Source organism: Zalophus californianus, chromosome 9 (assembly GCF_009762305.2).
Source record: "Zalophus californianus isolate mZalCal1 chromosome 9, mZalCal1.pri.v2, whole genome shotgun sequence".
Taxonomy (NCBI): Eukaryota; Metazoa; Chordata; class Mammalia; order Carnivora; family Otariidae; genus Zalophus; species Zalophus californianus.
The window spans coordinates 18,015,148-18,038,496 of NC_045603.1; the positions used below are offsets into that span (position 1 = coordinate 18,015,148).

Sequence of the window (23,349 nt, forward strand, 5' to 3'; positions counted from 1 at the left end):
TGTGTTTTCATAAGCCCTCAGATGCTTCTGTTGCTGCTAAAATTGAAGAACTAAGATACAAAAACCTAAACATGTAACATATATAACTGATGCTAAGTAACAGATATCTTAATGTTACAACTGTTACACTGGGTATTGAAAAAAGACTTACATTAGAAACTCTGGCTTTTTAGTGAAGGGGAAACATTTTCCTTGAAGCTATAAAATGTGAAGCTCATACTATTTTAAATATGTAATGAAATATTTTGCAATCTTTCAAAGAATTAGGAGTAATATCATTATTAAAGCTGCAGATTGAGATAAATTTGAAATATACTTACTTGCAACTCATATAACTCATTGCTGTATCTTCCATATTCAACCATTCCCCCAAATACTAGTATTCTGGTACCATCACAGACAAATCCATGGGCAGCGCAACCTGGAGGGATGTCTCCTCTAACAGCAGGTAGGAACCACTGATTTGTAACTAGTTGCCAAAATAAAATTAAAACCAATTATAATAAACAGTTATCACAAACTATGAGTATTTACTTTATATTTACCACGTGTATCCGTGGTTATTGGAGATTGGAGATGACTTTGCCCGCTGGAGCAATTGGAGATGACTTTGCTCCCAGGAGCAAACTAAAAATGTGTAGTTGTCTAACTGGAGGGAGGGGAGAGATGCTACTGGCAACTAGTGGGTAGAGACTAGAGATGCTGCCAAACACCTTACAATATACAGTGCCTGCTCTTTTTTTTTTTAATTTTTTTATTGTTATGTTAATCACCATATATTACATCATTAGTTTTTGGTGCAGTGTTCCATGATTCATTGTTTGTTCATAACACCCAGTGCTCCATGCAGAATGTGCCCTCCTCAATACCCATCACCAGGCTAACCCATCCCCCTACCCCCCTCCCCTCTAGAACCCTCAGTTTGTTTTTCAGAGTCCATCATCTCTCATGGTTCGTCTCCCCCTCTGACATACTCCCCTTTTCTTCCTCTCCTGTTATCTTCTTCTTTTTCTTTTTTCTTAAAATATGTTGCGTTATTTGTTTCAGAAGTACAGAATACAGTGCCTGCTCTTACAACAAATAATTCTCTGGTTCAAAGTGGCAATACCTGTTGAAAAATCCTGATCTGTCTAATTTAATTCTTACCAAAACCCTACTTGTTGAATATCATCATCTCTATTTTACAAGTGAAAATCTGAATTTTAGTTAGGTAACTTCAGCGCTGACCCTGGGCAACTGGCAGAGCAAAATTCAAACTAGGTCTAACTTATTCTAAAGCCAGGATTTTTACACTATACCAAATTGTCAAGTAACTTTCAAACTATATAATTAGAGTGCCAAGAGGAGAGGATGAAAAAACGAAATTTCTCCTACGCCACTATTTTATTAACCTTAAAATGAACACTATGATAAGTTATTTGGTCAAAGTCATTGATCATGACACAGACCCAAAATTCACTAATTAGCTTTACACCAAGGAAACCGCTTCCTCTTGATAGCCGGCGCATTTACAAGTTGGGGAAAATGAAATTCCACCCTCCTTTCTATCCCGAGGCAAAGGCAGGGCCTCCCCAGCCAGGGGCACTTGTGATTTGTAGCGGTGCCTCAAGCTGACAGTCCTCTTTCCGAGAGCGCTGCACAGCCCAGCTTCAGCACACACACCCAACTTTGCAGAGACAAGCGCCGGTCTCACCAACGAACCACTTCCCCGCCAGTTAAGAGGGTTACCAGTGGGGTAAATATCTTGACTGCCACCTGCCAGATACGGGGTTGTATTTGGGGTGAAAGTACCAGGCCTTTCATTTTCCCTCCTCACCACCCCTCAGCCCTCCCCCCCACCCCGCCCCGATTCGTTTCCTCCTAAGGAAAGACCGCAGGCAAAGACGAGAATGGCCCGGAGCAGCTTGGGTTTGGAGCTGTTTTTGGTTTTTGACAGGGGAGGGATCTCGGACCCCCGGAGTGGGAAAGACTTCGGGAAGAGGCCCTGGCGGGTGGAAATGGTCTCTCTCTTGCCTACGTCCGCCCGCAGGGCTGGGGAGGAGGGTCCGGGAGCGCCTGCCTGAGGGCCGGCGCGCCCCGCGGGCCCTGGGGAAACGGAGCTGCCACCAAAGATATTGCGGAACCCCGGCAGCCCGGCCGAGCCACACTCCCAGCTGCCCGCCCGAAGAGGCAGTGACCCGGCGGTGACAGCTGTCAGGGCCTCGGCCGCCGCCTCGCCTCCCCTCCCCCTCCGCGGCTCCCACAGGCGGGGCCGTAGAGCCGCTGCCGCGCCTACCCGTGTTGTAGACGTGCAGCTCGTCCGCGATGCCCTCGTTGCCCCCTCCAAAGATGATCATCAGCTCCCGGATGGCCACGGCCCGGTGTCCGTGCCGGGCGCGGGGTACCGGCCCCGTGAAGGAGGAAACCCGCCTCCAGTTGAGGAGGCTGGGAGCCGCCATCTTCCCAACCCCCGCCCCTCTGCCCACAATGCACCGCGCCCGCTCCAGCGCCGCCGCTCCCGGGGGAGGGCGGGGAACCGCCTCCAGCTGTGCGCCGGGGGTGGAGGGTCACGTGACCGCGGGCGTCCCGGGAGAGGCTGGAGGCCAGCGGAGAGCCTAGGGGTCCTCGGAAGGGAGCCCCGCCCTCAGCCCCCGGCATAACGTCGGGGCCTGGCACCCTGGACAACGGGCCTTGGGGTGTAAAGACATTCCTACCAACCAAGTCTCCCCTCCCCACCCAGGGCCCCCCGTTTTGTATTTGCGGGAGAAGGTACAACGTTTTCCTTTATGGCCACTTTAATTGAGCATCTAGGATGTGAGGGCGAGTCAGACCCTTTGAACAGTTACAGGGCAACGGGGAGAAAAGCTCGCGTAGAGGTTCGAAGTGCCGGGAGCGCGGGGAGGAGAGAGGGAAGTCGTCCTCGGCCGGCGGGTGACGCGCGCGCCCAGGGCGCCCAGGCGTCGAGGATGCCCGCGAATGCGGGAGGAGGGAGGCGCCGGCCGCGCGAGCGAGCGGCCGCGAGTGAGGCTCCCCGGCCGAACCTGGGGATGCCGGAGGGAAGGTCGGAGCTAAGCCTGCTCGGGCACTTGAGGTTTTGTTGGGTGTCATGCCAAGAAGTTTAGCAACAGTTAGCCGCGAAAGGTTTGTTTCAGCAGGTGGAAACTATCTGTAGGTTTCCGTTTTATTACTAGCTGACATTTGAGGGTCTTCCATTGCCAAACGCTGTCCTAATTGCCTCATGATTCTCCCAACAATCCAGTAAAGTGGGTACTGTTATCTCCCTTTCGTGGATGGGGAAATGAGGCACAAAGAAGTAAAGTAATTCTCCCACCGACACAGCAGAAGCGGATTGGGACCAGGATTCAAACGCAGGGCTTCTGATTCCATAGCCCCTTTTTCTAACAGCTATACAATAACTGCCTTTGCTCACAGTCATGTAACCCTATTAAGGCTGAGCTTGCCTTATCATCTGGTCCTATAAAGAATCACACTCGAAGAGATACAATTCCAGAAGAAAAACAAATTTTTGAAAGCAGTTTAAATCCCTGCCTCACACTCTCAACAAGGTACCAAAGGGGGGATACACACAACATACAGCAAATTTCCTAAAATTCCTTTTTCTTCATCCTTTACCATTAGCAATTTCTCTCCTACACCTGTATCATCCCCTCTCCAACTCTCTCAGTCCTGAGCCTGCCTCTCCACCTCCTCATCCATCTAAACTTTCCTTTGAGAAATGATTATCTTTTTTAAAAGGAATTCTCCCTGTTCTTTCAGCTCCTGCTTCTCACGTTTTTCCTTTACCGATTACCCCAATTTTACAATATGGTCAAAAACAATTTGGGAAAGGAGGGGGAAGATGGCTGGAAACAAAGAGTCTATGAGTATTTATGCATTAATATTTTTCTTTGTCACATACATAAATGTTTCTGTTACAAAGTATGTATCTGAAACAATACTGGGAAAGTATTGGGACAAAGCAATGGGCTTTTCATAGAACTTAAAATATTTAATAAGAACTGTACTTTTTTCTGAGAGGTTAGGGTTAAGATGTCCTAACTTTTATGAGTGATGCTGTAAGTAGATGGTAGTTGTGTGTGTGTGAGTGTGTGTGTGTGTGTGTGTGTGTGTGTGTATTTAATGCTGTTATAGCAAAAGATGAAGGGCAAAATTGAAAGCTATAAACTCAATGTTGATATTCAAATTTAAAAAAAATCCAAACTGGTCTATGATATGTGAAAGGCTTAAAATCCCTGAACTGGAGGAAAGATGAAGGCAAAACATTACAAGAAAGGTGATTACAAGTCATAACTGGTTGCTTAGATAAGGAGGTGCAGGACAATGGAGGAAGTGTGTATTCATTTCCTAGAACTGCTGTAACAAAATACCACAAACTGTGTGGCTTGAAACAACAGAAATTTGTTGCCTCGCAGTTCTGGAGGCTAGAAACCCAAAATCAAAGTGTCAGCAGGGCCACAATCCCTCTGAAAATTGTAGGGGAGAATGTTTCCTTGCCTCTTCCTGGCTTCTGGTGGTGGCCATTGATCCTAGGCATTCCTTGGCTTATAGCTACATCTCCAAACTCTGCCTTCATCATCACACAGTATTGTCCCTGTGTATCTGGGTCTCTTCTCTGCTTATAAGTTCACAGTTACATCCTAATGACCTCATCTTGATTACACCTGCAAAGACCCTATGTTCACATAAGGTCACATTCACATATATTGGTTATTAGGATTTCAACATATCTTTTTGGGGAACACAATTCAATCCATGACAAAGGGCTTAATCCAATGGAAATGATATTTTACCACAGCAGCTTTGGCTCAACTCTGCTTAATGAGGAGTTTAGAGTAGGTCCCTGATTCTCAAGAAAGCTACCTTCAATCTCTGAAACTCTAGGAATGGAAGTTAGCATCTAGGAGGAGAGTGTAGAAAGGGAAGAGTGAGGCAGAAGAGCACCCTGAAGAAGCCAACATTTAGGAGGTTAAAAACAGAAGGAGGCACTCATGAAGGAAACAGAATGAGGAGCCAGAGAGGTCAAAAGGGAACGGGGCGAGGGTAAGAAGCCACAGGTGAAGGGAGTTTCACAAAGGCGGAAGTGGTTATCAAAGCCAAAAGCCATAGAGAGGTCAGATAAGAAAAAGACAAATAAGTGTCTGTTGGATTTGCAAATTAGGAGGTTATTAGTGGCCTGGATTAAAATACTCAAGTGGAGTGGGAGGAGGGAAGCCAGAGAAGATCAAAGAATGAATAACAAGTAAGGAAGTGCAGATAATGTGTATAGTCTACTTTTTACAGAGATTTGCCCATGAAAGGAAAGAAAACACAGTGGCTGGAGGGAGAGATGGATACAGGGCAAACTGCATTATTTTGCATGGCTGACATGAGCATGACTGTGGGCCCAGAAAAAGAATGCTGTTGAAAAGGAGAGACTGAAGGAGCAATAGAGATGTCTTAGTCAGTTTGGGCCACTGTTAAAATACTATGGACTGGGGCTGGCTCAGTTGGTAGAGCATGTGACTCTTGGTCTCAGGGTTCAAGCTCCATGTGAGGTATAGAGATTACTTAAAAAAAAAAAACCTTTTTTAAAAAAATACTACACAGACAGGGTGGCTTATAAATAACAGAAATTTATTTATCACAGTTCTGAAGGCTGGAAGTCCAAGATCAGAATGCAGCATGGTCAGGTTCTGGTGAAGGCCCTCTTGCTGGTTGCAGGCTGCTGACTTCTCGCTGTATCCTTACATGGTGGAAGGGGTGGCTCTCTAAAGTCTCTTTTATAAGAGCACTAATCCCATTCATGAGGGCTTCACCCTCATGACCTACACACCGAAATACCAAAGGTCCCACCTCCTAGTGTCATCACCTTGGGGGTGAGGATTTCAACATGTGAATTTGGGGAGGGGGGCATAAACATTCATAGCAAGAGAATATGTCATTTGGAAATGCTTCTGTTATAAGTGGCAGAATATCCAACACAGTGGCTAAATGATAAGGCTGTTCATTATTTTGCACAAGAAATCTGGGGTTAGTTCAGTGGTGTCACGGTTCTGGTTAGTGGCTCTGAATTTCTCTTGGCCTTTCCTTTGTGGTCATAAGAAGGTTGTTGCAGCTCCGGGCATTGTGTCCTCTCATAACCATGCCCAAAGATAAAAAGCAGGACGACAGCCAGGATGGGGAAATAGAACTCTCCTTTTACAAGGAAAAAAGCATCTTGCCTAGAAGTCATCCAGCACACTTGCTCTTGGATTTCATTGGCCAGAACTAGGGCATTTGGTATATTAAGATTACATTCACTAGGTGCGCCTGGGTGGCTCAGTCATTAAACATCTGCCTTTGGCTCAGGTCATGATCCCAGGGTCCTGGGATCGAGCCCCGCATTGGACTCTCTGCTCAGCAGGAAGCCTGCTTCTCCCTCTCCCACTCCCCCTGCTTTTGTTCCCTCTCTCACTGTGTCTCTCTCTGTCAAATAAATAAAATCTTAAAAAAGAAAAAAAGATTACATTCACTATACTCACGGAAATACCAAAAAAATAATGGCTTTAAAAGCGTTTATTTCTCCCATATAAATGAATTTTGGTCGTAGCAGTCCAAAGCCGGCAGGCATGGCAGCTGTGTTTCACCAAGTCCTCAAGAACTTGTACACTTTCTGGATTGGAATTCCTCCTTCCAACCCATGGTCCAAGATGGCTGCCCCAGCTCTAGCTGTTGCATCTATATTCCAGCCAACAGGAGAGAGTAAGGGAAAGGAATGTTCCCTTCTCCAGAACACATTTTGGAATTATACATATTATTTCTGCTTACATCCCATAAGCCAATATTTAGTCACAAGGCCACAGTTAGTTGAAGAAAATCTGGGACATGTAGTTTTCATTTAGAATGGCCATGTTCCCAGCTAATGTTCAAGGCTCTGCTATAGAGAAAGGAGAAAACAGACATTGGGGTTCATCTTGCAGGAGGGTGGCTACAGGAGTCTGGGAAAGTAGTTGTTTTTGTTTGTTTGTCTGTTTTCAGCCTCAATAATGAGAAGCAGGCAAGGAAGAATAAAGTTGGAAATGAGAGTTGCTTGAGCTAACCTACTAGGCCTACCTAGGGAGAATTGACACTTGATGGAGCAAGATCCTGAAGGATCAAGAAAAGGTGGATTCAGAAGTACACATGGATTTACATGTGCACTAGGGTTGAATATATTATGTTTCTATACCATGGATTATAGATTACATAAATATGTCTATTTTATAAGTGTATATAGAAAACAAAAAGCTCTAATGGATGGTGCTGCTCTAGCCATTCAGGGTTCCATTAGAGAAAGTACCTTCATCTCTCACTACTTTTCCCCCATCACTCTTGCTCTCCCATATCAAACACCCATCAGGTATCTGGATTTTCAACATAGCGAGAATTAAAGTCATGGGATTTAGAATTCAGTGGGTGTAGCCATTTACTAGCTTTGTAGTCTTGGTCAAATTATTTATCCTCTTTGAGCCTCAGATTCTTTGTCTATAAGATGGGGATAATAATAGCATCTATTTCTTTTTTTTTAAGATTTTATTTTTATTTATTCATGAGAGACAGAGAGAGAGAGAAGCAGAGGGAGAAGCAGGCTCCCAAGGAGCAGGGAGCCCGATGCGGGACTCGATCCCAGGACCCTGGGATCATGGCCTAAGCTGAAGGCAGACGCCTAACCATCCGAGCCACCCAGGCACCCAATAGCATCTATTTCTTAGAGTTGTTTTGAAGACCAAATGAAATAATATATGTAAAGTACAGGCAGTCCTTGCTTTGCATGGTAGTGTAGTTCTTTTTTTTTTTTTTTTTAAGATTATTTATTTGGGAGGGGTGGGGAAGGGCAGAGGGAGAGAAACTTCAAGCAGACTACCCCTTTGAGATCGGAGCTTGGAGCCTGATGTGGGACTTGATCCCACCACCCATGAGATCACGACCTGAACCAAAACCAAAAGTTAGACACCTAACTGACTGAGCCACCCAGGTGCCCCAGTAGTGTAGTTCTCTAAAAATGACCACATGAGTTGCAAAGTGATCTTAAATTTCAATGGGGAAAAGTTACAATTGTGCTGTGATCTTTAAATGTTTTTGTCAAAATATTTAAAACTCTTACTATTGGTTTTAAATGCCTAGGGCAGGGGTGCCTGGGTGGCTCAGTCAGTTAAGCATCTGCCTTCAGCTCAGGTCATGATCTCAGGGTCCTGGGATCGAGTCCCACATCAGGCTCCTTGCTACACAGGGACCCTAAGTCTCCCTCTGCCTCTGCCCCCTGCTTGTGCTCTCTGTCAAATAAATAAATAAAATCTTTAAAAAAATAAAATAAATGCCTAGGGAAATGAAAAAATTAGTAGACCTAGTATTTATTTGCTATACTGTAATTTGAATCATTAGAAACATTGAGAATTAAATGTTTGGGGTTTTTTTGGATTTTTTTGGTTTTTGTTTAAAACTTATCAAGAATGGGGCGCCTGGGTAGCTCAGTCAGTTAAGTGTCTGCCTTCAGCTCAGGTCATGATCTCAGGGTCCTGGAATTGAGCCCTGCATCGGGCTCCCTGCTCAGTGGGGAGCCTGCTTCTCCCTCTCCTTCTGCTCCCCCACTCCTGCTCTCTCTCTCTTTCTCTCTCTATCTCAAATAAATAGATAAAATCTTAAAAAAAAAAACTTATCAAGAGTAGCTTGAGCAGTGCTTCCCTTTCTGCCATATAACTTACTGTACAGAGTGAGCATCTTTTCTGTGCCTTGGCCAATTGTCATACTCCTTTCCAGGTTTGGATCAGCTTTCCATATTTTACTCTTTGCAATTTCAATGTCATGAAATATCTTTGAGAGTTCCTTTAAGATGAATTTTTTTATCCACGTCTCTTCACTGGAAACATCTTCATCCTTTTCTGCACAACCACTTTCTGCATTTATGTCCATCAAGTCACCTTTACTAAATTCTTCGGGCTGCATGTCTAGAGTTGCATAGTGACAGTATCATCCCACAGCCAGCCCTTTCTTCTCTACCTCCATTTACCTTTGATTTGAACTTCACCCTGAAAATTACCGCTTTTTGTTTCTTTGCTACCCTATTATCTTTGTTGGCCAATTCTCTCTATCATCCATTTTTGTAAATATCACAAGAGTTTTGTAAATATCACCGGGAATTAAGGAAGCGACACAACCTATACATGCTTTATCTGTACGTAAACTGAATAACAAATGTCCAGTGACCAATCACTGGCTGACTGTCAGACAAGTGACATGATTGGTCACAGATCACAATTTGGATCCATTATTTGCAGGGTAATTTCATGAATTAAAAAGTTAGCAGCAGAGTTTGTCCTTAGGCAAGTACTCACAGTTAATATACTATGGTAACAGATATGAACTGTGAATTGGGCTGTTGAGTGCCTAATGAGCACCTGATGTCATCATCGAACTAAACCATGAAAACAGATTTGTGCTGTTGCCATGCAAAACAAGGGCTATGCTGCTCTGTGTGATGCCTGGCAGGTAGTTAGCACTTAGTAAGTAGTAGACTGTTTTACTTGTATCGTCTTTGTCATTTTCATTATATTACTACTGTTTCTACTCTTCCTTCTGAGCCACAGGCCACTGAGGAGTCAGCTGGAGAGAGAGGGGCTGGTGCTGGGAGGTGGCAGACAGTGCTGTGTTTTCAGCCAAGCGTGTAAATTACCATGTCCAAGGGATACCTTAATCTCAACTGAGGATTCACGCCAAGGGCTTATTGGCAGAGGTCTGGGAAGGAGTTTTGGGGAGTGCCGGCAGGTGGGCAGGACTCAGAGAGGCAGGGCAGGCAGGGCTCCTGGGATGAAAGAAGCAGATGGTGTCTGAGAGGTCTGTCACAGATCACAGGGCTCCAGCCATAGGTCTTGGCTAGAGCTGTGGTCAGGGCATGGTGGGGGCAGCTGGCAAGAGCAAGCCAGGACTCTAGGCCAGGTAGAGCCTACACCAGTTACCAGAACAGGGAACTGGTACATGAGTCAAGGGAGAAAAATACTCACCTGAGTGAGAAAGACGGCCTCCAGGTCAAGAGTCAGGTGCAAGCACAATTGCCACAGCCTAGTGGGTAGCAGAGAAGAGCCCAGAGGGCCTCCTCTCGGGACTAGAAGGTGACCCATCATTGAGCCCCATCAGGAAAAGGAGAGGGAACTGAGACTCCCCAAGTTACACTTCCTGCCCCATGTGGGTGACCTTGGAGCCGAGCCCGGGGAGATGGGGCGATAATCGAGGCTGTCAGCCTGACCCAATGTAGTGATTCACTGCTCCTATACAAAGCTTCTTCCTTCCTTTTGGTCCGTTTATCAGCCTTAATAGATTTTATCTAGGACCCTATCTACAAAGCAGTACACTCAGCCAAGGCAGGCCCATTGGGTAAGAAGGAATGATGAACATTTGACTCTCAACTAATAAAAAATAAACACAGAATAAAAATGACTCAGATATACACCGTGTCAGCTAATGATACCACAAATACAAGATACCTGTAAATCCCAGAGGACTGCATTCAGGCATGTAACTGAAACCTGACCAAAGTGACATACCCATGCAATGGTTTGTTTTCCTCATGTGGTTAGATGTTTCAGATCACTTGGTGCAGGGCTGCTCTGGTGACTCCCAGGGCCAGCAGGGACTTCGGCTCCTCCCATGTTCTTGCTCTGTCCTCCTAACATGAGCAGGGCTGCTGAATCAGACAGATGAATGAGTCAGATGGTAAATTATATTACCATAAACTTGGGGTCATTAGCCCTTAGTGTGGGTCAGCACCAGCTGCTCCTCTTGGGTAGCCCTGTCCATTCAGCTACTTTCCCACTCCGAGTAATCCCTCCCTTGCCTTACCCTTCAGGGTTACAGGTGGCCATACCTCCCTGCAGTTGCTAACGCCACCTTATTGCAACACTCATAACCATGTTTCCTTAATACAGACCTTTTCAAATAGTGCCTTTTTGCAGAGTCTCCACCGTTAGCCTTTTGGAGTGAGCCGTCTGTATCCTGCCAGGACCCTGACCGATTCAACACCGTAATCTGTGCATAGCTGGTGTGGCCCATATGCAGCAGCACAGTGTGGCCCTTTCAGCCCCAGAGCTGCAAGATGGATAGTCTACCTCCAGGCATCAGGGTTGGATTTCAGACAGGAAGAAATGGCAAAAGGCACCAAATGGCTCTTTGCCAGGAAAATAATAGCTTTTTAGGAAGTGACAGACAGCAGGAGGTGAGTATTTGTAACTGGACCATTGCTGCCTCCAAATGAAAGAGTGTTTCTAGTTCAAGGGAAGGAGCAGAGAGGGGTATTAAGTAGGCTACTGGCAGTGTTTGCAACATCATATCACTCTTTTGGACTTTTTAAGAAAAAGTTACAAATTGCTTACTGTTATAAGTCCTTAGTTCATACTTTGAACTAGGGGTGTCTTCATCTGACAGTAAAAATACAGTAGTCCCCCCTTATCTGCAGTTGTGCTTTCTCAGGTTTCTGTACCCTCTGTCAACAGAGTCGGGAAGTGGATAATCCCCCTTGTGATGCTGGATGGTGAGAAGACGATGTAGCCGACCATAATGCCTGCATCCTTCACGTCACTTCGTCCACCTTGTCTCATCACGTAGGCATTTTGTCATCTCACATCGTCACAAGGAGAAGGTGAGTACAATGAGATCTTTTGAGAGAGAGAAAGAGAAACAGAGACCACATTCATATAGGTTTTATTTCAGTATATTGTAATTGTTGTATTTTATCATTATTGTTGTCTAATATGTAAATTACACTTTATTATAGATATATATGTGTAGCAAGAAAACGTATATATAGAGTTTTGGAATCATCCATGGTTTCAGGCACCCACTGGGGGTCTGGGAGTAGACTCTTCACAGACAAGGGGAGATGACTGTGATAACTTCCATGTATTGAGCCCTTACTGAATGCTTTACATGCATGATATCTCCTAACCCTCACCAGGAGGTTCCCCACTCTATAGCTGCGGAAACCATAGGTGAGTGGTTTTGAGTGATGTGTTCAGTATAATGTCTGAGCTAACAGTTGGGTGTGTCTGTCTGTCCCCAGAGCCCATGCTGGCAGCCACTATACTTCTCAGAGTGTCCCTTAAAACCTGCATCTCTTTCTGTTCTCATTTCTTCCCCAGGGAAGAACCTGTGCACACAATGTGGAAGTCTAGGTCACAGGTAATAAGCCTCTTGCATCCTTAGAATATGGCCCAGGGTGCCTGGGTGGCTCAGTTGGTTTCACAATTGCCTTCAGCCCAGGTCATGATCCTGGAGTGCCAGGATTGAGCCTTGCATTGGGCTCCCTGCTCAGCAGGGAGTCTGCTTCTCCCTCTGGCCCTGCCTCCCCCCCCCCCATGCTCTCTTTCTCTCATTCTCTCTCTCTAATAAATAAATAAAATCTTAAAAAAAAGAAAAAGAAAAAAGAACATGGCCCACTAGAAATAAAGGAGAGAGAATCCCAAGTTGGAGACAGTAGGGCAATGAGCAGAGGGATTTGGGTCCAGATGGAAGCCAATATGAATAGCAAGCAGAGCCTATGAAAACAACAAAATTATTATTTCAATTATGAGTCCCCCTCTGGGGTACTTGGGCTGTCATACTCTCTGAACCTACTTAGCCACCAGCTCTCACACTGGGTCAGGCATTCTGCTAAGTGGATGAGAGATGCAAAGGGAGAGAAAACCTGGTCTTTGGAGGAAACTGGAGTAAGCAGGAGTCAGCTTGGAGGGCTTCCCATCACAATGCTTTGGGACACATCTGACTGACTGTCCCGCTGCTCCTGACAGCACATGATTCTGGAAGGACAGGAAATGTTGATATTTTTGCGCATGTGAGGGCCATGAGGACTAGAGCAGGAGTGCTCGAGTGCACTCTGTGTTGCTGCTGAACCTTCTCACTTCCCACAGGTGGTCCATGGATCAAATGGACCCGCTGCAATCAAAGATGAATACATGACCACTATGTCTGTTAGCTAAAACATTGGGTGAAGTTGCACTTTAAAACAGAGTATACTGTGGTGCCTGGGTGGCTCAGATGGTTAAGCGTCTGCCTTCGGCTCAAGTCATGATCCCAGGGTCCTGGGATTGAGCCCCACATCGGGCTCCTGGCTCAGCGGGGAGTCTGCTTCTCCCTTTCCCTCTGCCTCTCCCACTGCTCATGCTCTCTGTCTGTATCTCTGTGTCTTAAATGAATAAATAAAAAAATCTTAAAAAAAAAACCAAAAACAGAGTATACCTCCTGGGAGTAAAGAGAAAAAAGGAATAGCATAATGTCAAGCCTGCTTCAAAGAAAAATGGCATATTTCCTGGATGGTATGAGGGCTTTAGGATAGGGGTATGTAAGGGAACACCGCCAGGGCAGCGGATAACTCCATACGAACAGTGCCTGGATGCTGAAGGCCCGCCAAGTGAAGAATGCAAAAGCCTGGGATGCAGTTTCACCCTTAGAGTTGTAGCCAAAGATCCCAGTATTTGAAGCATGCCTCAAGTAAGAAACAGGTGAGAACTGCTGATGAGAATTCCAGTCCGGGCTTCATCACCAACTTGCTTTGGGAACTTGGGACATTAGCATGCTCAAAACCTACATTTGCTGATCTGTAGATTGGGGCAAAAAACATCCCTGTTCAACTTACTAATGAGAATGTTATGAGAAGAAAACGAAATAGAAGATGTGAAGATGCTTTGTCAATGTTCAAAGTTCTATACAAAGGGAAGCTATTCCAGATATTCCTACTCTCCAAGTTCAAGTCTGAAAAAACAAACAAACCCACTAAACCCTTTAGAGCTACATCGTTCAATACAGTAGCCACTAGGCACGCTGGCTATTGAGCATTTAAAATGTGACTAGTGCAACCGAGGAACTAGCTTTTAAATTTTACTTAGTGTTAATGAATTTAAGTTGAAGAACTGATACTTGATTCACTATTGGAAAGCTTTTAAGTATGCTTGGAACAGCCTGAGTATGTGAGCCTAATTTTTAAACTGCAAATTATATGAAATCTAAATACATATCGTTTCTGATGAAATTTAGTATTTGAATTGAGATGTGCTACAAGTATAAGATACACACCGGACTTCAGACTTAATACAAAAAAGAATGTATAATTACATGTTGAAGTCATATTTTGTATATATTGGGTTAAATAAAATATATCATTAAAATTAATTTTACCTCTTTGTACTTACCTTTTTCTTTTTCTTTTTCTGTTAATGCTCAGCCGAGTGCCTGGCACATGGTTACTCTCTTTCTCCCTCTCTTTTTAAAAGTTTGTTTGTTTGTTTATTTATTTATTTATTTATTTAAGTAATCTCTACACCCACTGTGGAGCTGAAACTCACGACCTGCACGCTCTTCTGACTGAGCCAGCCAGGTGCCCTGTCTTTGTACTAATCTTAAGGTGACTACTAGAAAATTTTAAATTATGGGGTGGCCTACATTATATTTCTATCGGGAAATGCCACTTAAAAAGAGCCAGTGAGTAGAGGGATCCTCATTTCCTTATAGGAGCTAAGGAGAGAGGTTGCAGAAATAAATTCTATGATCCCAGGCAAAGTACTGGCACCATTTCCTGGGTTTCTGAGAATCAATAGCAGAAAGAGAACAGCCTAGAGCTGGGTGGGGTTGACTCCCTGCCTGATTCCTTTCCATGTTCAGGCTCAAAACACACCATCTTAAAAACTCCTATTGGTATCATTGCCTTGGTAAAATGAGACCATTGCTGTTAGCTGGGCTTTAATTTGGGGGCCACAGCACTTTAATGACTGGGGGATTTCACGAGAAACTAGTGGGTAATTTGAGATTCTGAAAATCAGTATGAACTTCATTTTTCCACTTCTGCTCTTTCAAAGTTTACCCTAGACCCAACGCATAGTGGAAATCCACCGTCCAAGCATTTGCTTTTCTCCGGTTTTGAATCTTTTCCTCCAGAGCTGCCTTGTTTTCAAAATGATTTGCATGCAGACTGCTGGAGGAGGATGCCAGAGGAAGTCTGGCCATGCGAGCTGGCCTGCCAAGCACATCTGGAAGTGGTTTCGGGGGCCGCCTCACCCCGGCCGCCAGCGCAACGCCTGATTCCCAACTCTCCCAGCTGCTCCGCGCAGGAGTGGAAGAAACCCGAGCCTCTCCAAAGTCAACGCAAGCAAAGGGGGGGGGGGGTTGGGGGCAGGGGGAGGAATACTCTCTTGGAAATGTAATATTGGCCTTCGGGCTCTCCAGCCCTTTGGGCTTTCCAATGGGATCTTAGAAGCAGCTGAAGCAGCGTGAAGGGCAGCAACCCCGAGCCAGCCAGGAGTTGAACATTCTGCCCTACAGCTCTTCTGGACCAAGGAGCCCAAAGCCCTGCCCTCACCGGTCACCAGGTAAACAGAAATTGACGAGCAGTGTGGCAGTCTTTCCATTCTTCCCTGCCCGCCTGCAGCAGCCTTTGTTTTGCTGTAGACTCAAGAATGTAAATCAGAAGTGGATTGTCCCACATGAACTTTGCCTTCAGGAGCTCCCAGCCAATGTTTGTAGCATGCCGAGGCAACCATTTTTCTTTTTCTTTTTTTCTTTTTCTTTCTTTCTTTTTTCTTTTTTCTTTTTTTTTTTTTTTTTGCCATTGCAGCAAATCCAGGATACTCTTTGCGAGTTTTTACATGCTAGACTGCTTTTCCAGACCTGGGTTTAACTCTACTGACCAGTGTGATTTACTATTTTCATCATACTTTAAGCATGGAAGTCAGTGGTAAGCTAGAAAGTGGATAAATGCGAGTATTCAAATGCAGGTACATTTCTGAGCCACGAAAGATTTAATTGAGCTGTGATTCATGTTTTCAGAACCTGAAAAAAAGACTCAGTAGTTGTGGAAATCTAAATGGGGCTTATAAATACAGTAGTTGTTGTGTTGGGTTGAAAATGCTTTCTTAACATTCAAAAACTATTATGTTCACTTTAGGAGCAAATGTAGGACCTTGGATAAGCCTGATAGATAACTTATGATACGAGTTAAGAAGGAATAGTTAAGACAAGAGTAAAAAGAGGGAGAAGAAGAAAACATGCTATCTAAACATCTGGCTGTCCTGTAGGCGGGGAAAATCAGTCCTCTAGCTGTTTGGCTCCCTGTGTAGTCAGTTATCAAAGTGACATTGGTTGGTTTGTTTTGTCTTTTCCTCCAAATGGCTTCGTGTCGCATCTCCAAATGGAATCCTGTTTGTGCTTACCGCCCTCAGTCAAATGCAGGTACAGGTAGAGCAGGGCAGTGTGGTGGAGAGAACATGGGCATTTGGGCCAGATCACAGAGCTGAATCTATGCATTGCCACTTACAAGCTTTATAAGCTTTGACTCTGACTACTTACTTGTCTATGCCTCTATTTCCTCATCTGTAAAATGGGAATGAAGTGACATCGTAGGTCTAAAGGACATAACACAGGATCTGCAGAGTAGTGAGGCCCCTGGTAGTGCCAACGATGACCATGGTGATGATGGACGTGGCCGCACATCCTGTGTGGGTGGCAGCCCCAGCCTTTGGCACATTGTTCCCTCTGATAGTCCAGTCCTCCAAGTGTTCCTCAGCTCCTCCCATGTTATTTCTCCAGGGCCCTGCTTCCTTCCTTCTTCCCTTCAAACACCTCTCTTTCTTTTTTCTTTTCTTTTTTTTTTTTTTTTTGTTCACTCTGGCTCTTTTCATTTCTTCTTCATTTTGTTTCCTTACTGAGAAAAAGACATGCTCATTAAGCCACAGTTCACATAGTTTTCATTTCTAGTTCCCAGGGAGCATGATTCTAAATACTTCTTTTATTTCAGCATTTCCCAAAGAATGTTCTGAAGAACATAGGCCCATGGGGAAAGTACGTTCTGTGAACCATATCACCCTCGGAGAGATCTCAAGGCATAATGGCATTTTAAAGGTCCTGAGAAGTCCCGCAGTAGAGAAATCTGCTTAAGGTTGTTGTTTACCACCGAAGTTCCCAATTGACGCCGGAACTGTTTTATCACAAACATTGATTAACCCTTCTCAGAGCACACTTTGTGTGCTGTTCTGGCCACATTTGTTTTCATTTTGGTTCCTCTTATAGATATGCTATTTCACATCTCCCCTAGCCAACACCGAAGGGGATGTAGTGTTCTTCCTTCCCTAGCTAAGGACATGAGATGATCACCTGTGCCATAGTGGTATATAGAAAATCTGGCCTAAAGTGGACAGCTGGGATCAGCAGTTTTTCTGCAAAGGGCCAGATTGGTGGCTGTGCAAACCATATGGTCTGTTTTGCACCTACTCAGATCTGCTGTTTAGTGTGAGACGAGCCAGAGACCAAACATCAAAGAATAAACCTGGCTATGTTCCAATAAAACTTTATTACAAAAATGGGCAGTATTTGATGCAGGACCCATAGTTTGTTGACACCTGCTCTGAACCATTTTGTGAAAGAATACTTCATTCCAACACAGGAGAAAGCAGAACAGGTCCTCCACAAAACGAAGACTCCCTCATCTGGCTTCTCTGTCCTGTGTATTTTGGAGGATCTTGAGTAAACCATTCATGCTAGAGCAAAAAGTAAAAAGGCCAGAGATGTTTTGTGAGAGACCAAATTCCCGAGTCCTGATTTTGTCCTTCTTTCTCCTTTCTTCAGGTGAATGCATGCTCTTGTCCTGTTCATGACTCTTAGCTCGCATGGTTTAAGATGAAGTGCTCTGTAAAATGTTTTATGCATGTGCGAACTGCAGGGTGCAAGTCTTATGGAGGGAAGTTAAATCACAGAGTTTATGTCAGTCGCTTGACACAGTGATTGCGATCAGCAATGGAAAGTGGTTGGCTACAGTATCTGTTAAGATGGTTAAGAATGAGAGCCAGACTGCCTGGGTGGGAATCTCTGCCACTCATTAATTGTCACCCTCCCTGAACTTTTAGTTTCCTCCTTGGTAAATCAGGGATAGTAACTTTATGGGTTGTTGTGAGGATTAAATTAGTGAATGTATGTAAAGGTCATGAAACAATGCCTGGCACATAGAAATTGCTATGTGTTACCTGTTATTATTATAGGCTATTTAATTGAATCTGCAGCACAGTCCCAATTACTGATTGGGTTTTGTAAATTGCCCAGGCTTGCATGGCTAAGAAATGGGGCAGAACCAGGATTGAAAGTCAGCTCTTTCTAATGACAAAGCCCATGATATTTCCGCTCAGGTACAGGCCCTGCCAGATTTAAGTCATTCAATAATATCTTTAAGGAGCCCCCTCTTGGGGAACCTGGGTGGCTTAGTTGGTTAAGTGTCTCAGATCATGATCCTGCAGGGTCCTGGGATTGAGCGCCGGGTCCTGGGAATGAGCCCCATGTTGGTGTTCCTGCTCAGCAGGGAGTCTGCTTTTCCCTCTACCTCTCCTCCCTGGCTTATGCTCTCTCTTTCTCTAAAAAAAAGGGTGGGGCACCTGGGTGGCTCAGTCTGCCTTCGGCTCATGATCTTGGAGTCCTGGGATCAAGCCCCACGTCGGGCTCCCTGCTCAGCAGGAGCCTGCTTCTCCCTCTCCCACTCTCCCTGCTTGTGCTCTCTCTCGCTATCTGTCATTATCTGTCTCTCTCTCTCAAATAAATAAATAAAATCTTAAAAAAAAAAAGCCCCCTCTTTTATCTTTCATTCTGATTTCCAGGTTCTTTCCTATTCCTCCCTACCTAAACCCATAGCAGACAGGATTAATCAATCAGAGCTCTTTCTTTCTTTACTTTTCTCTTTCTTTTTTAACCAACTGTGGTGATAGCTTTAGATTCCTTCTCAGTTTAACAATACCGAAAGCCCTTACCCACTGATTAGAGTTGGCATGTAGACTAAAGCTTAGGGGCTCTGATTTTTGAAATATTTTTCTGGAGTTCTTCCCAATTTTGCCTTTTCTTCCAAGGCAGAGCTAAGTTGCTTAGCCACTGCCAGGTCTTAAAACATTCTCTCCAGATTTGGCCATAGGCCCGAACTCTTTGGCATCTGGTAAAACAGCTCCCTGTGTAAGATCTTCAGGGGCCTATTTTCAAACTTAATGGTCACTTCTCAGGTCCAGACCTTTCTCTAAACTCTCCTTTTCTTCCTAGTCACAGGCCCCAGGACCTCAGCCTTCTTTCCGCTGCTCTTTGAAGGTGCCACCCTCCAGTGCCTTGCCTAGGGAATCCCTCTCTCCAACACTGGCTGTGAGGCTCCATCCTTCTTCCTGTCTTGAAGACAAGCCCACGGGCTCTTCAATACCAACAGCTTGGCTATTTGCTACTGTGGAGAAACCACTGCACAGGAGTCACTCAGCCTAGGAAAGCTTATGTAAGTGCAGAGAACACAGTTCTGGGCCTTCTCGTTTTGATGAAAGAAAAAGGCTGATAAAAAGACAAGAGCCCTTTGCTTTTATTCCTGGAATAGATCCACAGTCCCCTCCTGGCCTTTTTCCTGAGTAATGGTACACTGCCTCCTTTCTTCCTGGGATTGAGGAACAGAACAAGAGCCTCTTTCCCTTTCTTCTTTTCTCCTGTTTCTCATTTATTCATTCCACACACATTTATTGAGGCACATAGGGGTGAGCAAGCCACAGTGCCTGTGCTCAGTCATCTCATGACTTAGGGAAGAAGACGGGCACACCCATAATATTAGAACAATGATCTGCGTGCAGGGATAGGAATAGGAGTGGAGATCAGGGGAGCACCCAGGCAGGGTAATCAGGTAAGATTTCCTGAAGGAGGTAATACCTGAATTGAATCTTGAAAGAACAAGTGACAGTTTACTGGGGAAAGAGGAGGGGTAAGGGCATTCCAGGCAGAAGGGACTGCATGATCCAAAGTTCAGAGGCAAGAAAGCATTTCTTTCCATGCAGGAACTGTGTTAGCCTACAAGATGCTCTCCTAGGCTCTGCCCCAAACATTTCCGTTTCTCTCCGCCCCAGGTCTCTGCCTCTTATTGTATGTCTTAGGACATCCCCTGACTTCCTCCACTGGTTTTCTGCCTCTTTACACCTCTGATTCCTCTACCAAACCCACATCATCAGCTCGTATCTAGGAGCTACAAACATTTCTCGAACACCTACTTAATCTATTAGTATGTGTTTGGCTACAAGTCCCAGAAACAGCAATTTACAGCAACTTATGCAGAAAGTGCCACCGTCAGACAGGAGATGAAACTATACAGAGGGAGAGGATGCCAAATCTTTCTAATTTCATATTTTTAAAAAAAATTTAATAGAATAGGGCTTTCTTTTGGAAGTCCATGCTTCTCCAGGACTCCACTCCTGTCTTATATTCTGAAAGCTGCTCAGAAAGTTTCCTCTGAGAATCTAATTCAGGAATTTCTCTCCTTGGCTCACCACTGCTGTGCCTTGCAATCAGATGTGCCATTGACAGTTTCCTGGAGCCTCTTGTTTTGTCTTAAAGGGATTTTCAAGTTGGCAACATGCTGGACAGGGGAAAGATGAGCCCCCTTCTCGGACTAGCCAGCACTCTCTCTCTCTGCTTCTGGCATGATCTCAGTAGTTACAGTCACCGAGCACTCAGGGACAAGCAGACCAAACTTGACTGACGCTACATCAGCACACAGTGCCATCTGTTACCTGGAGCCTGACTCTCCTGCTTCCTGGGGTAGCCAGAATGGCCCTTGAAGACCTCCAGCTCCTTGTGGTTAAAGAGCATGGGATTTGAAGTCAGAGAGCCCTCATTTCACATCCCTGCTCTGCCATTTAATAGCTGTGTGATTTTGAGCAAGTTGCTGAACCTCTCTGAGCCACAATTTCTCATGTGAAACCTGGAGATTGTGATATATCTGCCTGAAAAGTGTTGGAAGAATTAAAGAAGATGACAGACCTGGTCAGCATAGAGCTGGGTGCAAATTAAGTGTGCAATAAATGGTAGCTGGCCCTGCAAACCTCTCCCCATAGGTGCACATGATTCGGGCCACAGGGAATGTATTTATAAGCACTATTGTTTGCAAGAAAATGTCATTTCAAAGCAATTTAAGGAAGAAAGGGGAATTGATTGGTTTGACTAATGGGGATGCCCAGGGTAGAACTGGCATCAGCGACTCAGTCTCAGATCCTTTTGCCTTCCCCTCACTATCTCCCGTGGTGCTAGATGGCCTTCCTTCATGGAGTGGGGAAGAGGGGGCTTGTGGCCATAGACCATTCTAAGCTTACATCATCTCAAAGGGTCAGCTGAATGCATATCATCTAAAATCGTAAGTGGATAAAAAGTACCCGAAATCAATATCCGAAGAGTCTTAAGTAACGTGCTGCTTTGACTGGATTGTCTCCCGGGTATAAGCGGGGAAGAGGAGAAGGGGCCAGCACACATGTACCCTAAGTCTAGAGCCTGGGGAAATAAAAGGGATGTTGTAGCTGGTTCTTTACAGTAAATTAAAGAGTTTCCTATTGAAGAGTTTCCCAAGATCACTGCCAACAAGTTCTCACAACGCTTCATGAGGGAGCCCTGGGGCACTGTGATATCTGGGCCTTTCGTGCCTCCTGGCAGAGGCTCTCTCTGTCATGGGGCTGATTTCTAAAGCTGTGTATTCCCTGTTGGCTGACTGCTAGCTCCAGTCAAATGTCAAGTTCAGAAGTTCCTTTGAAGGACCATAATGAAGAGGGATCAACTTAATTTTAAAATAAACTTTGGGTTTTCAAGACAAATTGTTATTTATTTTACTTTTTTTAAAATGGCCACACTCTTTGTTTCCTTTTTTAAAAAATATTTTATTTATTTGAGAGGAAGAGAGAGAGAGAGCAAGTGAGAGCACAACAGCAGGGGGAGGGAGAAGCAGACTCCCAGCTGAGCAGGGAGCCCAATGCAGGACCCCAGGATCATGACCAGAGTTGAAGACAGATGCTTAGCTGACTGAGCCACCCAGGCGTCCCCCCCTTTCTTTTAAAGATTTTATTTATTTAGATAAGCTGTTTCTTATGAAGTTAAATACACATCTACCAAATGACCCCACCATCTGATTTCTAAGTATTTACCATAGAGAACTGAAAACTTAAAATCACACAGAAACCTGTAAATAAGTGTTTACAGAAGGTTTATTCATAATCACAAAACACACGAAATAACTCAGATGTCCAACAGGTGAATGGGTAAACTGTGGTACATCCATACAACAGAATACTACTCAATAAGGATAAGGGGAAAAACTATTGACACACTCAACAGCAAGTATGAATCCCAAATACATCATGCTAAGTGAAAGAAGAGAGTCTCTAAAGATTGTGTATTGCATGATCCCATTTATATGGCATTCTGGAAATGGCAAAACAACAGATTGGTGTTTTCGAGAGGCTAGGGGTTGGGCAGGTTCTGCCTGCAAAAGGGTAGCTCAAGAGAATTCTTTGGAGCTGTTGGATTGTTCTCTATTCCATTTGTTGTACAAAAATTAGTATAAGATACAATAAATTCTTCATACAATTAGTACAAGATACAATAAATTCTTAGTATAAGAATTTATGCATATGTTAAAATATATAGAATGATATAACCAAAAAAGTGAATTCTGCTATGTGTAAATATTGAAAATTTGAGAAATCAAATTTTGAACTGATAATATGCCTTTAATAAATTACTTGTGTCACAGAAAGGAAGCCTATTTAAAAACACACACACACACACACACACACACACACACCAGGTATACTGAAACACAATTTGTGTTTCTCTGGGTGAAGCAATCTTTCTAATTATGGAAGTTGGCAATATGAAATTTGCGGAAATCCAGAAGACCACAAAGAAATCACCTTGTCAACATGTATCAAATGTCTTGGCAGAAAAATAGTTCTTATAGGCCAGTTCTTTATTCTCTGAAGAAGTGGTTGGCCTCTCCTGTTAAAAGATGTTGTCCCTGGAATATATCTGGTTGATAGGCCTCTTAAAATTTGCCCTGAATTTGTCTCATGCAAAGCCAAGGAGTCTGTGTAAGAAGCTGGCTTGGTAGCATCTGTGTGTGTGTGTGTGTGTGTGTGTGTGTGTGTGTGTGTGTGTGTGTGTGTGTGTGTGTGTGTGTAAGTCTCCCTCTGTTTTGTGTCCTGGCCCCTTCTTTATCTTCTGTAATCTTCAATAGAGAGGCAGAGGACTTTTCAACATTGGTCTACACGAAGCTGCACAGGTGGGCATTTTCACGACCTTTAACAGGTACAGCAGTCCAAAAGAGGAAATCTTATCCCAAATCTGTCTCTGGCATCCCTCCAGCCTTCTTTGGAGGGTTTCCTTTTCCATTTACACTCCTCTCTCTGGCTGTCCCCCCGAAAGTCAGCCTGTCCCTCTCTGGTGTTTGCCTGGGCCTGGGGTCTCACCCTGCCTGTCACCTGGAGTGTCAGGTCATGAACTGGGGCCTATGAAAACCCTCAGGAAAAATCTGACAAATCTTCACAGAGCAGCAGTTTTTCT

At 44.5% G+C, this 23,349-nt stretch overlaps 2 protein-coding genes across 11 annotated transcripts in view; one reads left to right on the forward strand and one right to left on the reverse strand.

Annotated features, from left to right (window-relative positions):
* HCFC2 (host cell factor C2) overlaps window positions 1–2,480 on the reverse strand; it is a 76,883-nt gene extending 74,403 nt beyond the window's left edge. For 2 of the 6 annotated variants that reach the window (XR_003519885.2, XM_027593799.2), the window contains exons 1-2: window positions 2,276–2,479; window positions 321–469 (exon numbers count right to left, since the gene is read on the reverse strand). Coding sequence is in view for 5 of the 6 variants with exons in the window: in XM_027593799.2 (XP_027449600.1) it covers window positions 321–469; window positions 2,276–2,438 (312 nt within the window). In the remaining variant the exon portion in view is untranslated. Of the gene's footprint in view, window positions 1–320; window positions 470–2,275 lie in introns of all 6 variants that reach the window. The other 4 variants (XM_027593802.2, XM_027593801.2, XM_027593798.2 and 1 more) reach the window with 3 other exon arrangements.
* Window positions 2,481–2,482: 2 nt separating this feature from the next.
* The window catches only part of GLT8D2 (glycosyltransferase 8 domain containing 2), a 46,995-nt gene continuing 26,128 nt past the window's right edge, over window positions 2,483–23,349 (forward strand). Inside the window, exons 1-4 of one of the 5 annotated variants that reach the window (XM_027593805.2) lie at window positions 2,483–2,748; window positions 5,627–5,717; window positions 10,931–11,203; window positions 11,481–11,626. The gene's annotated coding sequence lies outside the window, so the exon portion shown is untranslated. Of the gene's footprint in view, window positions 2,749–3,019; window positions 3,121–5,626; window positions 5,718–10,930; window positions 11,204–11,480; window positions 11,627–15,170; window positions 15,345–23,349 lie in introns of those variants that run through there. The other 4 variants (XM_027593806.2, XM_027593808.2, XM_027593809.2 and 1 more) reach the window with 4 other exon arrangements.